This window comes from Manacus candei, unplaced genomic scaffold (genome assembly GCF_025592945.1).
Source record: "Manacus candei isolate 608988 ecotype Guabito, Panama unplaced genomic scaffold, ASM2559294v1 h1tg000050l, whole genome shotgun sequence".
Taxonomy (NCBI): domain Eukaryota; kingdom Metazoa; phylum Chordata; class Aves; order Passeriformes; family Pipridae; genus Manacus; species Manacus candei.
Genome location: NW_026138098.1, coordinates 3,852,795 through 3,868,983, shown reverse-complemented (window position 1 = coordinate 3,868,983; position 16,189 = coordinate 3,852,795). Strand labels below are relative to the sequence as shown.

The following is a 16,189-nucleotide window of genomic DNA, read 5'->3' as shown; positions in this document are numbered from 1 at the left end:
GCTCTGTGAGTCTATACTGCACTGGGGGCATGGCTGCTGAGCTGGCCAGTTTAATGGGAAACCTCCAGGCTCTGAACTGACCTGCTGTTCATACCTCTGGAAGCACGTGCAGATCAAGTTACTGCAATTTCCAGCGCTGGCAAGTGTGGGGACGTCGGGAGAAGAATAAAGAACAAGATTTGTAATGTGATGTCTTATAAGATAAAGAGCAAGGGATTAGATGAGTGCAGGTACAGAAGAATGAGGCACCAGCAGACGAAATACACGACACACGTTTTATCAAGATCTCCAGTGTATTACAGATTTCTCAGCAGTTTTATTACAGAGGCGCAAGCACACCCAGGAAACCCAGTCAATCAAGGCTTCAGCTGACTTCCATACATCCTGGCCGTGATAAAGATCCCACTCCAACTCCATAAGCACCAGGAATCAATCCTGATTCGAGCACAAGCCGAGCACATGGACAGGCAGCACTGTGCTTACGCCATAGGGACTCAGCATGATCCAGGCAGCTGTGACATCCCAAGGCTGCCTCTCAATCCCTGTTTGGGGCCATCCACAGGCTCAGCATGGATCAAATCCACTCACACCACTCCTAATGCCCACGAGCAGAAACAGGTGAAACTGAACTTGAAGGGAGAGCAGCTTCTGACCTTTCGGGGTGTCACAAACGGCAAACTCAGCTAAAAGCACCTCTGTGGCAACACCAACCTGTTGGATCCCTTCTCAGAGGGCACAGCAGAGCAGGCAGGGCAGCAGGGAGCAGATAGAAAATCCAGCTGTCCCCCTCCAGCTTTGTGCCAGCACCAGCTCTGCACCGGCTGCCAGGGAAGTGCACAGCACACAGGCACTGAAGAGAAGCTACAGAGAACGTCCAAACCCAAAATTATAAGCAGACAGATGAACACCAAACTAACACACCAACAGGTAGTAAGGAGTCTTTTTCTAAGCCTTACCACAGGAGGGATTTAAGCCCCCTCCAGATCAAAACAACCCCTCAGACACCCAAACCCAAACCTTAAATACAGACCTGGGGCACCAACCCCACTCCAGGCACACCATGAGCACAAGCACAGGGAAGAGAGGGATATGAGGGGTTTAATTTCAGCCCTGAGCTGCCCCTCACACTACAGCAGCTCTTTGAACTGACCTTTACCTCATCCTGCTGGAGCAGGACATGAGGCTGAGTGACAATGTCCCACAATGCAATTACCATGCGTCAGATGAGCCGGTCCCTTACAAATCACCTCGAACTTTACACATCTGCTGGCTGTCAGCATCTGCCAGGCTCACTCACCCGAAAATAATGAAAAAAACTCTCATTATTGCTCCATAACAGGTAAAGTGTTAGGACAATTATTAGACATCCTCGCTGACCTTGTGCAGACTCAGCCAACTGCCCTCGCCAACCTTTATGGGCAGCCTTTGGGCACACAGAACACAAAAAACTGTTCTTTCAGATGATGTAAAGGTTGTGACACCAGTAGGAAAAGCATTGGTCCTGGAATCTAGGCTGGAAGCCATCACTCCTCAAATTCACATTGTACTGTACATGGCTGAAGCAACTAAGGACATGGTAAAAGGCGAAACTTCAGATTTTGGATAGACGCTTTCGTGACAAAGATTTTTCCTAACACAGGAGCAGGAGGAGCAGCAGGTCCTGAGGAGATGGCCAGGGGGGGCAGAAAGCAAAACCCTGGAAGAGGCAACAAGCCTGAGCTTGGCAACTATCCAACAACAACTTCAAAGGGCTTTGGAAGAGCACTAGTTCTGAGATTTCCAGAATTGGCCTTTTATCCTGCTTTTGGTTTTTCAGAGTGTTTTAGGTTTTCTCAATTTAAAAGCAAGCATGCTAAGCACTTATCCTATTTGAGTCTTTTGCATCAGTGGACAAATACCAGTGTGCTCCAGCATAAATCTGCCAGCACTCTCATACCTTGTCTGAAACACAGGGAATCAACAGCACCAGAGAGTTATCTACCTGTAACCAAACAATAAACAAAACCAGGACTTCCTCCCACCTGGGCAGAACTGATGTTGTTGCCCTCTGCAAGGGCCAAGGTGCTGGTGCTCCAGGAAAAAAACATCTCCTGTCAGAAGGGCATGAAGCTGAGCAGAGACAAAACTAAGCATAATGATCAAAAGTAGAAATGACTTGTCTAGTTACAAGGTCAGTACAGAAGAAGGCTTGAAAAGAGCAGAAATTTATACTTCCTTAGCCTGGCTGGCTGATGGAAAACCACAGAGCATGATGTAGCTTTAGACATCGTGTAAAAAACACACTCAAAATGACAAATTAAAACAGGTTTTGCAACAAGAAGTCAGTACTAGTCCTCAACAGTCTGGGTAACAGTGTGTAAAATCTCATCCAGACCACAGAATGGTGAGTGATCAGGGCAAGGAGGGATCAAAATCTCCTGTGCCTTCTGACACAGCTGTCTAGCAGGCAATGGGATGTTTTTCTGGTGCCACTTCCAGGGAGTAATTCACCTAAAAAGTCAGCACTGCTCTACAGAGAAGGTAAAACTCCCTCTTCCAGCCTACATAATGCACAGGTTACATCCAAGTGTCAGATCATGTTATGTTTACAAATCAATGCTAATTCTGAAGCTGATCTTGCAAGTTTTTCCCAGGAGAACCTCCATGGGATCATCACACAGGCCTGAGGATGCAAAAGGGTTCTGGCTGACAGCGATAACCCAGCTGTGGAAATGCCTGTGGGGGGAGTACATTAAAAAGTGTATTTGTGGCAATAATCTATTCTATTTTCTCTTCAAATCTGCTTTCCCATCATTCCAGTGGTGATTTCAACAGCAGCAATTTTTCACCTTTAATTTCATCTTCTGAAACAACACTAATTATTTCAGAAGCCTGAAGGAGGCCAGCCATAAGTGCCTTCACCCATCCTTATACGGCACAACCCTCTCCTAATTCCACAGAAACACTGAACTTCCTTGTGTTTTTTTCACTTGGTGTGTGCAATGAGGACTGTGGATGAAACCTGGGTTGTTCCTTCTCTATCCCAGTGCCCAAACCTTTCCATTCCTCTGATTTCTGCCATCACAGCTCATCCAAACTGCTTAAATCTTGCTGTCACATCTCTGATGCTACTTTTGTCCCCTGATCTCCTGGTGCTTCCATTCACTGATGTCCTGTCATTGGTCCCAAGTACAGCCAAGCTCATTAAAATTCCCATTCTCTGGTGATCCAGCTTTCTGCTCCATATAGCAAGGCTGGCCTGACAAATCCTTACACACAGCACTGTCTGGCCCCACTCCCTCTTGCATTCTTGTGTCTGAAACTCATCTCTACATCTGCTATCTCACGAGCACAATTTCCTCTCGAGATCCATATGGCTCACCTCTCTCTATATATAGAAGTGGATAATTTGGAGGCAATCCAAAGGAGGGATTGCAAAAGGGATTAAAAAATAGGAGGGCATTACCTTTGAACATGAATAAAAGCAGATTAATAGGTGCATATGAAGGAGCCATGAGAAGAGGTCAGTGTTACTTAAGGGTGGGCAAGGGTGACATAAGGAAAGGTACAGTTATAAAACTACACACTCTGGAAACACCACTTTGAGACACTGACAGCAAAAACTAAAAACAAAAAAATCACTAAACTGTAATTAAAAGAAAACTTTAAAAACCCACCAATGTCTTTATTTAGGTATTTTGGTCATATGGAATTTTTCAGGGGTAAAAAACTGGATGTTGCACATCAAAACAAACACAAAGTCCACCTAGCCCTGAAATCTCTAAAAAGGCCAACAAATACAGGTGGATACCAGCATTACTGCACAAATTATCTGACACCATAAATCACAGTACACCTCCCTGAACAGAAGGGTAGACAATAATACAGCACAACAGTGTAAACTAGAATTAAGTCTTCAATAAAAACAACACATACTTTTGAAAGGAATCTGCAGAAAGGAAGCACAAAGCAGAATATAAGAAAAATATCTCTGGTCCATTACATTCAGTGACGAGATGCATTTAATTGCTGCAGATTACCAAATCAGCTTAATGTATTACACCTGAAAGACTTGAACCACAGTGCAAGTGGGTAAATAAGTAAACTCTGGTAGAGCTTAAATAGTTGGTAAATCTCCACTTTGAAGCTGTCAGGGGAAAAAAAATCAGACCTTTGGGCATTCAGTTAGCATGAATATATTTATTTGTATTAAGCAAAATATTTGTATTGACAATACAGTGAATGATACTGCAGTAGCTTTCATTCTGTGCTAAAAGGGGGGTCCCAGGGCTGGGGGTTGAAACTCCATGATCTTTAAAGTCGCTTCCAACCCAAACCATTCTGTGATTCCATGAAAAGCTGAGATTTTTTTGCCTCTGAAGCTGCTATTTACTCCATTAAAAATTCAGTCAAAACAAAGTTATCCTTGTCAGGGTTGAATTCTTAGTTTGTATACAAACAGCACTTGTTTGTAAAGAATTATTTCTATTTCTCAGACCCTAAAGCTTAATGATGTTTAAATTCCAAAAGTGCAAGCACTTACTCATGCAATTTGTGTAGACAGCACATGAGTACCCACAACTTCAGGGACATAGATCTTTAAAAAAAAAAAAAAAGAACACTGCTGATTAGGAAAACAAGTATGGGTTAGGAACATCCACTGCTCTCAAAAACTGAGGGCATAGCTGATGTTAGAGACCAGAGTGGAGCTGTGACAACTCTGCATCCACTGAGGAACAATTCCTGGATCCCTTTCTGGCTCTGCCATGGAACAGCCATATGACAACACAGAAGTCCTTCATCTTTTTATGTCTCTACTGTTTCAGAAGGGGCAGTGACACCTACCCTTCTTCAGGATCCACGGGCAGAAAGTGCAAAGAGAGTCAACTACAAAGACAAACAAAAAGATATTTATACACAAGAGTTGGTGTAGTTTATTTGAAAATCTCTTTCTAACAGAAACAACTCCTCTGCTATCACACCTCCTGAAGGCACGGCAAGCCTTGAAACTCTGCACAGCCTGTGCTAAGCCACGCCTGGGTTATCTTCTGTGACAACAAAGATTTCCTGCTCCTTGTGGCACACACACTTCCAAAGGGCTCTTTGTGAGCTCCCAACTGTCCCACCCGAACCCCCACGCGCTGAATTGCTTTACAGTCCCAGTTCCGCTTGTTCTCCTCGCAATCCTCGCCTTGTTAGACTCTCCAGGTATTTTATTTTAACGGGACTGTCCAGCTGCTCCACAGCCTCCCCGCTCCCCAGATTTCCGCTGCTCTTCTAAAGGACTCGGTGGAAAGTTGTGCTGACAGATGCACCGTCCCAGCCCAACAACAGGATGTTGTAAATGTCCAACTACTGTGTGCTTTTCATATGGATATGCTAATGGACACACTATCAGCACACAGCTGTAAATGCAAATGCCAGAGCACAGGCTGAGCATCTTTTATGGATGTTTAACCACCTTCTGTCTTGTAAGAGACCAGCTCCCTGCTATTTGTAAGATAAAAAGGGACTAGCTCACCTCGTGTCAATGCTGTGTAAATCGATTAAGACAATAAGAGCACAAACACAGAGGCACTGTTAGGGCTGGCTCCAGGACAAGCCTTTAAGTCACCTTTCTGATCTTGTCCATGGGCTTTCTGATCTGCTCCACGGCATCTGCCAGTTAACCACACACACTGAAAAGAGTTGTGTCTAACTTTGTTATAAGGATTTTTAAAAACAACAACAAATGTATCCCACAGTAAATTAAACAATCAAGAAATGTTATGGATTAAAAGTTTTAAAGGGACAAATAATCTCATCAAGCTGCTTTTGGATTTTTTATTCATCCACTGCTCTAATATCTCCATCTAAAGTCAAGAGCAAGAGTCTCTGGAGAATTTAAAGACATTCCTGGCACGGTGGTTCCTGGGTTAAACCAGGGGTGCCAACACCCTTTGGCACATGGGTAAGGTCTGGCTGCCATGGGATGGCTGAGTAATAGGAAGGATCTACATTCACCTCACCACTTGAGTGCAGCAGAAGGTCTGCTCTGTACAACAAATACTTCTGTGGTTCATCCTTTCAGCCTCTGATTCACCAACTCCCTCTCAGTGCACACTGAATCCTAGGATAAATTTATCAGAGATGTGGGTATATTAGCAATTAATAAAGCATTCCCAGTGGTTACACTTAGTGTTTCACCACAGGTTATACCAACTTGGATAGTGACTGTTGATGCCTTCCTCAGGAGGGTCTCTACAGCACTGGGAAGTGTGTTACTGAATGTCATCTTGCTCAGGATGTTTCAGTGTCCATCAGCTTCTGGGGTCATTTTTCTGCTCCATCTGACTGTACTGTCAGCTAAAAACAAACAAACAAGAGGGAAGCACCCTCCCTGCAGCCACCATAAATATGAACCAGGCCAAATTCTGCTGGCAGAAATTCCATTGCTACTCCCTCAAACACCAACTCAAATAATTGCAGAGCAGAATTTGGCTGAAAACAAAAGAAATAATGCAGCCAACACAGTTTTAAGAGGTTAAAATGGCTTCAGTCACATGAAACCAATGACAAATTAATATGTTTGCTTATCATTTTTATTGGAGTGTACTATATGTTGTTACACTAAGTTAATTGCTGTAATAGTGTGGGAGATGATGTAGCAAGACAGTCTGAAAAGAAGAGGTCAGCAGTCATTTTGTCAGAGTCCCTATCTGTACTATGAGTTATCAAAATGGTATTTAGGGCTCCTATTGGACATATATATGCACTGAAAGATTTTAAACAGCTCTTCTAGCAAAAGACCATGTCAATTTGAATAAGTTATCAAGTTCCTAGCTATCCGCAATTATGACTTTTTAATTGATACAGAAAAAAAAGAAATTAATTTAAAAAGAGCTCCTTTTAGCTTTAATCCATCTGCTTGAAACCACTGAGCTGTACTGTGACGCAGAGACAAATATTAATGACCAACTGGCAACAGGATAATGAGTCAATAAAGATTTTAAATGGTGTGAGCTAGAACAATTACCAACCTAATAGGCAGATAAATAAGGCTACTTGACTTTACCCAAGGAAAATGATTATTCTTAACCAGTTACATTGAATGACCTGAACAAAGTGGTTTGGGTTTGTTTTTTTTTTTCCTTCCTGTCACTTTTCCACTCTGCTGTCCCCAATTCCCACAGCTATGACTGCTGCTTCTCCATTGCTTACCAAATCCTGACCAAATGAGATCAACTTTCCCAGTGCAGCTCTCCAGAGCCTGCTGCTGGATTGCATCTCCCAGCCTGCCTCAAAGACCCCCCCAAACCCTTCCAGACAGGCAGACAGGTCAGATTAGCTGCTGAGGGGTTTCTGCAAATAACGAGGAACAAGGGCTTAGACATTTCCAGTATTGCCAGAGAAATCCCATAATTTCTTTAGCCCAAGGCCAGAGTTTTACTGTTGTTTCATCAGCATATTTCTGATACTGCTGTAAGTTAAACTGCAGTTTACATTGCCTCCATGCAAGAGGGTTCAGCAAAGGCAGTGACAAAGGTTATTAAATGACAGCCTGCAACCCGACAGAAAATGATGCTTAAAAACTTAGGAGGGAAAAACAGTATATCAGAAGCATCCAGTGAACCACAACACAGGTATTATTGACTATGTCCTGAATTTTAAAGGAATGATCTGATCTCTGGCAGTAATTATGCAGTTGTTGCTATTTATGCTTGATTTGGTCATGCCTGGAGGCCTTGGCTATGATCTGGGCTGTTCCATGCTAAGCACTGCACACATGCAACTCCTTGAAAGACCCAGGTGCCACAGCACTCTCATACAATGTCTTTATAGAAGCAACTTTTCCCTCTGCCCAATATCACTGAATTCCCTTGAAGTGTTGCTCTCCCACTGGCTGTCCTGGCACCTGCAGCTTCCACCAGCCAGCTGAGCATCACAAACAGGCCACGAGCCTCCATAAGCCTTAATCTTGCTTCAAACACTGCTCTCTGACAGCACTGGTAACTGATCCTGGAGATGCTTCATCAGCTTCATCTGATGACACTTTCTGTGCCTGCTACATGTGTTTCAAGAAGTATGAACAAAGACATTATTATTAAAAAAAAACAGCAAAGACTTCTGTTATTGCTAGTACATTTGAACCTTCTCCAGTTCTCTAGTTGGTTCCACAAACATTTAGGCACATATTTAACTAACCTCATATGATTAATTTTACTGCTTTCAATATTTCTTCTTGCATATTTTCCTGCTCAATAAAGCACTCACCACAAACTGTGTGTGTGCTGAGTGGCTCCAGATGACAGAACTGCACAGGTGCTAACCAAGCTGCCAACCTTTCAGGGTTCAGAATTTAGACTTTTAAAACATTTCAAACGGGGTACACACAGCAGCACACAATCACAGAATGGTGTGGGTTGGAAGGGACCTAAAAGTCCATCTAGTTCCCCCTCCTGCCATGGGCAGGGACACCTTCCACTAGACCAGGTTGCTCCAAGCCCTTTCCAGCACTTGCCACTTGAAATGGACCTGGATTTTCTGTAATGGGTTAGGGAAACATCAATGTAGAGCCAAAAGCCTCTTATACAAACCCACAACCTCATCCAGCAGGGCAGACACACCAATCAATACTTGTCTTTAAATGAAGTTGTAGTCACTGGCCCCATCCTGCTCCTCTGGTCCAGCAGGGCCAGTATAGACACACTTGGCAAGTCAACCTAATTAATTCAAGTTGCTTAAATCAAATTTACTTGGCTTGTGTGACATGGATTGCATCACCCAGCTAAAAGGGAAAGAAGCCCCTACCTGTGGGCACAGGGATTAACTCATCCCAACCACACTTTGCTCTGGAGTCACTTCCAAGCTGGACAATCATTAACCCCGGCACGGAAATTCTCCATGTCTGCTGGGTTGCAAGTTTTCCCCGAGAAGTCTCAGCTAATTTGAGAGCAAAGTTAATCAATTTGCAGAAGCACCATGCCAGTGCGTGCAGTATTTTAAACACGACTGCCGGGGACAGCGTCAGACCTCTCGTGTATCACCTGCCCCTGCTGCGTGTGCGCTGACGACAGCGAGCACAACCCCGAGCACGGTGTGATCTGCCGCGCCGCTCCACGCTCCTTACCCACACAGCCCAGGGTCTGCGGGCTCCCTGACCTTCGATAACCCTAAAAAACACCAAGGCGACCCCGAAAGGTCCCGCTTGCTGTCCTGTCCGGCACTTCACACGCGGCACTGCGAGGTTACGCTCCCCGCGGTGGAGTTAAATGCCCTTCCGAAGGTGACCACCGCCCACCCGGGTACCAAACCCAGGCGCGGGGGTGCCCCCGCCCCACCGCGGGCGGACCCCCGTCCCAGCCCCAGCCCTGGCTGCGCACCCACCTGCGCACGGCCTCGGCCGAGCCGGCGATGGGGACCCCGCCGTCGGCCCCGCTGTCGTAGAGGACCCCGCTGACATCCAGCAGCAGCCCCCGCACGGCCCGAGCCCAGCCCGCCATCGCCGCCCGCACGGCCCCGCGCCGGGCGCTGCCGGGAAATGCAGTCCCGGGCTCCGCTCCGCCCCTGCTCACCCCGAGCTCCCTACAGGGACACTGCGGCTGCCTCGGCCCTGCGAGCGCTGGAGCCCAGGCTGGATGAGGCTTGGAGCAACCTGGTCTAGCATCCCTAGGAACCCTAGCATCTCGGGTCCCTTCCAACCCGAGCCGTTCTGTGATTCGTATGACAACCGAGAAAAAAAACCAAACCAACAAACCAAAAACACTGACTCATCATATAAAGAATTTTGCATCGCGGATAAGATTTTATCAGATGTGTTCCAACTTTACAGATAACACTGTTTTCTCTCAAATACCTTCTCATTGCTAATACCATCAATAGCATGCCACGACCCCCCAGAATATATAAGGAGCTGCGGTGGAATTATAGTCCATTTTGTTTTAAGGAAAGCAGAGGAGCCTTGGCAGCATTGATTTGCATCACCGCTTCTGGAATAGCCTCTAGCTTCTCCTTAAAGATTATATCTAAACTGTGAAATTCATTAAACAGACCCAGAAACGGATCAGGTTATTTAAAACAACATTACTAATGGCGCAATATCTCAGCTGTCTGCACCGATAGTGAACATTGTCTTGGATAGTGTTATCAGTCCAGGACACCCGCTATGAATATTGATCCACAGCTTGTTACAGCCATCACTTGCCGTCAGGACAGGTCAGGGTTGAAACCCACCTAGCATCAAAGCAATTTGAAGACAGCACTCGGGCTGAATTTTAATGCTTGAACTGGGAAACGGACCAACTTCAGAGTACTAAAACTAATCCCTGAGTGCGCTTTTTCACATGTGCCTTTCCACACGTGTGTGTGTGTGTGTGTTTGCAGGTTGCTGTGCATACAGGTGTTAAATGGATGATATTTGAAGATGTCTGCTAGCTCACAAAATAATCTCAGTGCTACAATTTACCTTCTCAGGTCCTGCAGACCCAACAACTCTAACAGAAGTATTTGTGGTCTGAAATATATCAGATGAATTTGTTTTTTCCAGTTCTTTACCACCTGCATTCCCAAAACCAAGCTTTACCCACCTGTAGCTTCTGAGTGTGAACTCCTCAGGCCAGAGCTCCCTTTGCTTCTACATACCTGTGGTATCCCATCCCAGAGGCCAAACGGGCTGTTGGATGCTGCCACCACATAACTAACAACGACAGCTACTTGTAATCACATCACCCTGCACATCATCATCTCATCTTCTTGCTCTCCTGTTATCTTAAGGCCTATCTTAAGGCCTTTGCAATAGCACTGAGAATAATGTGTAAGCCCAGTTCTGATGAGGCACCTGTGAAGAGGAAGAGGCCCGTGCTCTGCATCTTTCCCTAAGTATAAAAGCAGGTAGAGTAGCAGATTCCCACTGAGGGTTCCCTGGCTGAAGGGTGCCTTTTTCTTCATCAGTCTGGTGATTTGTGGTACCAACCAATGCTGGAATGCTAAGGAGAGGGAAAAGCGTTCCCCTGAACAGATAGAGATGTACAGAAAAATGCTACTAGTGTGTTTTTAATAAGCAGGGCTGGCTAGAAGTGATCATGGGGCTGGTGCAGGGCAGTGCACAGAGGCTTGGCCTGCTGTCACCTACCCTGTGTTATAAGTATGACCAGACAACAAAGTGCTTCCCCCCACAGCAAGGAGGGTTAGTCTGGGGGGCTGCTCAGTGGGGCAGGAACTCCTCCAACACAGGTAAGCCTCAGTTTCCCTGCCTACTCACTGAGAACAGTTCGAGCACCACAGGTGAATTGCAGGAGTTTGGTCCAAAGTCTGAACCAGACTGATCCTAAGCTGCCCCCAAACGAAAAGCTGCTCATTTCTCCCTGTGGACCACGCAGTAGTTTCACATCTCAGAGTGGCCGCTGGCAGAGGGAGCGCTTAGAGCCCGGAGCCCACCTGGTGCAGCAGAGGGATGCAGGAGCCATCCCTCTTCTCTGGGTCCCTCTGAACACGAGGATCAGTGCTGGGCCGGCACTGACGGGGACCTGCAGGTGTGTCAGCGTAGGGTGGGGGGACAGGAGCAGCCGAGGGGCTCTCGGGACCCGGGGGTCGGCAGCTGCCGGCGGGCTGCGAGTGCAGCCGCATCCCTGCGCTGGCGGAGGACCCGGCAGGCTCCTGACCGCCCCCGGCCCACCTCGCTGCGCGTTCCCCCCTCCCATCCCGGGGCAGGCGAGGGGAAAGCCCCGTCGCCGGGAGGTTGGGATGGAGGGAGGCGCCCGCTGCGCCCCCGCGGAGCCAGCGCGGCGGGGAGGGGGCGCGGGGGCGGCGTGCCAATGGCTGCGCTGCCCCCTCCTCTGCCCCCACCCCGCCGCCGGCCCCTCCGCCTCCCCGCCCGACCCTCCTCCCGCCGCTCACTCCGCGCCGCCAGCGCCGAGGCTGCGGCTCGGGAGCGGCCCCGCTCCGCGCCCGGCAGCGCTGGGAGCCAGCAGGTCTCCGGGAGGCGCGGAGGGTGGGGTGGGATGCCGGAATGCCCGGACCGCGGGGCCAAGGCGGCCCCCATCCATCATAAAATCTCCTTCTCCATCTTAGACATCCTGGATCCCCAGAAATTCAGCAGGAGACGCGAACCGGCCGCGGGGAGCTGGGGCAGCGCCCCCCGCTCGGGCGAGCGGGAGAAAAGTTTGGGAAGAGTTGAAGTAGGAAAGGACGCTGCTGCTCCCGGCAGCGGGAGGAATAAACTAGAGGCACATGGTAGGAACGCGCTCGAGTTTCTCCGTCCGGCGCTGGCGGGGCGCGCAGGTGGAGGCGCCGGCAGAGGGGACACCCCGCGCCCGGCGGGGCTCCCGCAGGAGCGAGGGAAGGGCGGGCTGGAACTGGATTTTAAGTCTCGATGATACAAAGGGAAAAGTTCTCGGTGTCCGTGTGTCCTCCACGGCTCCTGGCGTGCGGGGCATCCTCTACCGCCCGACAAGGATGGCGCATCCCAGGGCGCGCCGCCGCCCCGTGCCGGCTCCTGACGGACCGCGGCTCTTACTGGGGCACCACACCTTTTTGTTTTGGTTTGGGTTTTTTATTTATTTGTTTTTGTCCACGAGGAAGGGCGGCCCTCGGGCGCACCCCTTTCCCGGGGCGGGAGCGGTCGGCTGCCCCGGCCCGCGGGACGGCCGGCTGGGTAATTGCTCAGCCCGTCCCCACCGGAGGATGCCTTAGCTCCTGGTGATCGATATCCTATTACCGACTCCCGCCTATCTCCTGCCCGCAGCTTGCAGGTGCCCACTTCAAACCTCCTTCCCCCGGCCTGATCCTAATATTGTTCGATTAAAACTTACCTTTAATAGATGACATCTATCGATCTGGCCCTCGCAAATCTGAAACTCCATTAGCGCGGGGATGGGGAGGGGGGAGGGGATTTATTTCGCTTCAGAAGGGGACTTTAATAACTTCTTTTTTAATTGGTAAGAAATCCATATCGACGCCTCCTCCCTCCCCGCCGCGGATGCGGTGGCACAGCGGTGGGGGTGGGCTCGGGGGGCTCCTCTCGCACGGCGGGCGGGGTTTTTCTCCCTTTTATTTTATTTTTAATGATTGCCTTTATATTTCCACGCTGGGGGGTGGGGGTGGGAAATGTCGGAGAAGAAGCCCGGGGTTCGGAGCGGGGAGGGGTGACGGGAGGAGGGTGCGCTCCATCTGACGAGCGCTGCCATCTCGCCTAGATCCGCACGGCCCGGCGGAGAGCGGCGCCGAGGACGCGGGGCAGGACCGCGACGAGGAGGACCCGAGCGGGGACGGGACCGGGAGCGGGCCCTCTCCCGGGCCGGAGGAGCCGGGCTCGCCGCGGGGCGCCCGTCGGCGGCGGGCGGAGCCGGGCTGCGGGAAACCGCGGCGGGCGCGCACCGCCTTCACCTACGAGCAGCTGGTGGCCCTGGAGAACAAGTTCCGAGCCACGCGGTACCTGTCGGTCTGCGAGCGCCTCAGCCTGGCGCTGTCCCTCAGCCTCACCGAGACGCAGGTGAAGATCTGGTTCCAGAACCGCCGCACCAAGTGGAAGAAGCAGCACCCGGGCGCCGACGGCGCGGCCCCCGCAGCATCCCCCGCGGCGGCGGCGGGCGGCGGCAGCCCCAGCCCGCCGGGCCCCGCCGCTCTGCCCTTCCAGACTTTCCCTTCCTACGCCGCCGCCAACGTCCTGGTGCCGCCGGCCGCCCCCTTCCCGCTGGGAGCCGGCCCCTTCGCCCCTTTCCTCGGCCCCGCGTACCTCGGCCCCTTCTACGCCCCGCACCTCTGAGCGGAGCGGGGCGGGGGGCGGCGGGCCGCTCCCGAGCCCAGCCCCCGGGAGCCAGGAGCGCACCTCGGCCCTTCTGACCCAGCCGTCATCGCTTCTGGTGATTGCATGGCGATTGGAAGTGTAAGAAAGTTGATTTTTTTTCTTAGGCGTCACGGCAGCATGCTTAACTTTGACACAGAGAAAAAAACCCCACTGTAACCACTGGATTTTATTAGCACGTTTGAGATGTAATTATAGGTGTTGGAGATGGGAAAAGCAACCCTCTTTACACATGCCTGACACTAATTCCCTCCAGATTCTTCTCCAAGTTCATTGTTAAAGCCGTTTGGCTTGCCAGCACATGTCTCAACCCTCGAGGGCTCGGGAGCTGTGGCACTCGTTACCACTGCTGTGATCCTGATCCTGACGATGGTGCACGTGGCCGTTTCAAATCCCAGGGACGCTCATCAGTGAAGATGTTCCCAGGCTCTGAATTTGCTCGTGGGACTTGTTTGCACCCTGTTTGACCCACGTTTTGTTGCTGTTTCTGAAAACTGCAAGCCTCTACCTGGAGGAGAGTTTTTGTCTGGGAAGGGGGAGGAAACTGCAGCTCTGTGTCATCAGGCAACAAGAAGAAAATCTGCCTGGTCAGTGGGAAAGGATTCAACTGCTGCTCATGTCCACGGCCTCCCTGTCTTTCTTTGCAGTTCATTCCCAGTGACTTCAGAGGTCTTGGATGAGAAGCCTAAAGATCATTCTTTTTGCAGTGAACAGTTGTTCTTGTAATAACACAGCATTACTGCCAAATGAGGCAGAAAAGAAAACATAAATCTGAGAAAATGACTACAGTATTCATTTCTTTAATGAAGGGGGCATTTGTGGTAGAAAGTAAGTAAAATGCAGAATTTGCAGCATGCCGAGACCTATTTTCCATAACAGAGAAACATGTGCTTTTTCTGGTTTTGCTTTTTGGAGCATTTGTTAGAAGGAAAATCATATTTCATCTTCATCTTTACAAGCACTGGAATGAAAAGGAATTTTAGCTGGGGGCTTATCTGTCTCTGAATGGACAGGAAGTAATTGGTTTAAAAAAATCTGTCTCATGCAGTTTTACAAATTATTACAACATGGTGTTCAAGACTGTATCTTCTTGGTCTCTGATGATGCTTTAAAGTACACATTGGCTCTCCAACCAAAAAACTTAGCTCATAAATCCTATCTAGCTCTTCTTGTGTTGGTCTAAATAAAAAGAGGGTTTTTTTAAATTATTCCCTGTTTAGTTGTTTTTAATTGTACTTGGGTGAAGCAGTGTCTGCTTTGTGGACTGGTTGAGGATATTGACAGTGCCCTGTGTTGCGTGTCAGTGGCTGAGGGTGGTATCTCATCTCCTCTGGGCTGGCTGCAAGGAGAGGGTTCATGGGACACCCATCTCTTGCAAAAACCACCTTCCCCACTCCCAGATTTGCAGGGAATGGAGGTGTGAGACCCACAAGAGCAGGCTTCAGCCAGCTAAAACAGCCTGAGTTGTCTTTCCACACTGAAGAGGAGGTGCTCGGTGTCTTCTCCATGATTTGCAGAGCTATTAACAGAACATGAGGTTCACCTCAGGTCACGGGTTTGGAAGTCATAACTGCTGTATGAATGTGTTTACTTGCAGGCTAATTAAAGTAACTTTTTATCTCTAAGTCAGAGTTACAGAAGATGGGGTTGTTTTAGCCCCTCAGTGTACATCCACAGCTGCCTTCCTTTCTGGCCAGTGGATCAGCAGTCCCAGGTGTCCAAGCCACCAGGATCCACCACTGCTAACAAACCATCTGTCCGTTCTGCCTGCCTGGGGGCAATTAAGAGCTCGAGCCCTGCAGGAAGGGAAAGGTGTTCCATCAAGCTTGTCCAGTCCATTTTCTCTGCCCCAAGTTAGGACTAACCAGACCTAAACCCTCCTGACTATTTGTGACCTCCTACTTGTGATTGCCATCACTGTGCATGCAAAAAAACAGGTCTTGATATCATTTGGCTGTCACTCTAAGAGGTTCCCAGAGCATGAAATGGCTGGTGACCCACAGTGTACTCAAATCTCTGGTGTAAAAAAGACTTGTGCCCTCCTATGGTCATATGATTAGTTCTCTTCCTTAAGAAGTGTAAAGCATAGCAAAAAAAAACAAAACCAGGGAATGTTACAAATCAAAATAAACAAATAGTATAAATTGCCTCCTCCTTTGAGATGTGTTTTTTGCTGTTCATAAACCTTTCAAGGCTCTGCTTTGCCAGTAATTTTGCCTTTTCCAAAGCCACATTAACTTTATAGGAAATCTGGATTCCTACGCAAGAAACTCCAGCCTTTTTATTCTACCACTCTGTCTAGTCACTTCTAACCCAGATTCCCTGACATTTTTTACAGTTAATTACAGTTAATATCCGTCGTGGTCCCCACTGTACATGACCTGTACCTCTGCACAGTATTGGAAGGGAAATGCATGTCAATGGAAATGC

The 16,189-nt window shown here is 48.8% G+C and overlaps 2 protein-coding genes and 1 long non-coding RNA gene across 4 annotated transcripts in view; 1 reads left to right on the top strand and 2 right to left on the bottom strand.

Moving 5' to 3' along the window:
- LHPP (phospholysine phosphohistidine inorganic pyrophosphate phosphatase) overlaps positions 1-9,503 on the bottom strand; it is an 80,366-nt gene extending 70,863 nt beyond the window's left edge. The window contains exons 1-3 of one of the 2 annotated variants that reach the window (XM_051801225.1): positions 9,342-9,488; positions 8,803-8,896; positions 6,062-6,068 (exon numbers count right to left, since the gene is read on the bottom strand). In XM_051801225.1, the coding sequence (XP_051657185.1) occupies positions 6,062-6,068; positions 8,803-8,896; positions 9,342-9,461 (221 nt within the window). In that variant the 5' untranslated portion in view covers positions 9,462-9,488. Of the gene's footprint in view, positions 1-6,061; positions 6,069-8,802; positions 8,897-9,341 lie in introns of both variants that reach the window. The other variant, XM_051801224.1, reaches the window with a different exon arrangement.
- Positions 1-16,189, bottom strand: part of LOC127477212 (uncharacterized) — a 629,249-nt gene that overhangs the window by 314,918 nt on the left and 298,142 nt on the right. The gene's annotated exons all lie outside the window — the stretch shown is intronic.
- NKX1-2 (NK1 homeobox 2) lies at positions 11,843-14,946 on the top strand. Its single transcript, XM_051801223.1, has 2 exons — positions 11,843-12,189; positions 13,152-14,946. Exons 1-2 carry the CDS (start codon positions 11,958-11,960, stop codon positions 13,718-13,720), a joined length of 801 nt encoding a protein of 266 aa, XP_051657183.1. The 5' UTR covers positions 11,843-11,957; the 3' UTR covers positions 13,721-14,946.

Excerpts from the sequence above, each read along its gene's own strand:
- NKX1-2 (XM_051801223.1), top strand. The coding sequence starts at position 11,958 with ATGCCGGAATGCCCGGACCGCGGGGCCAAGGCGGCCCCCATCCATCAT. Across the intron at positions 12,190-13,151 it reads GAATAAACTAGAGGCACATG|ATCCGCACGGCCCGGCGGAG; the intron begins GTAGGAACGCGC and ends CATCTCGCCTAG.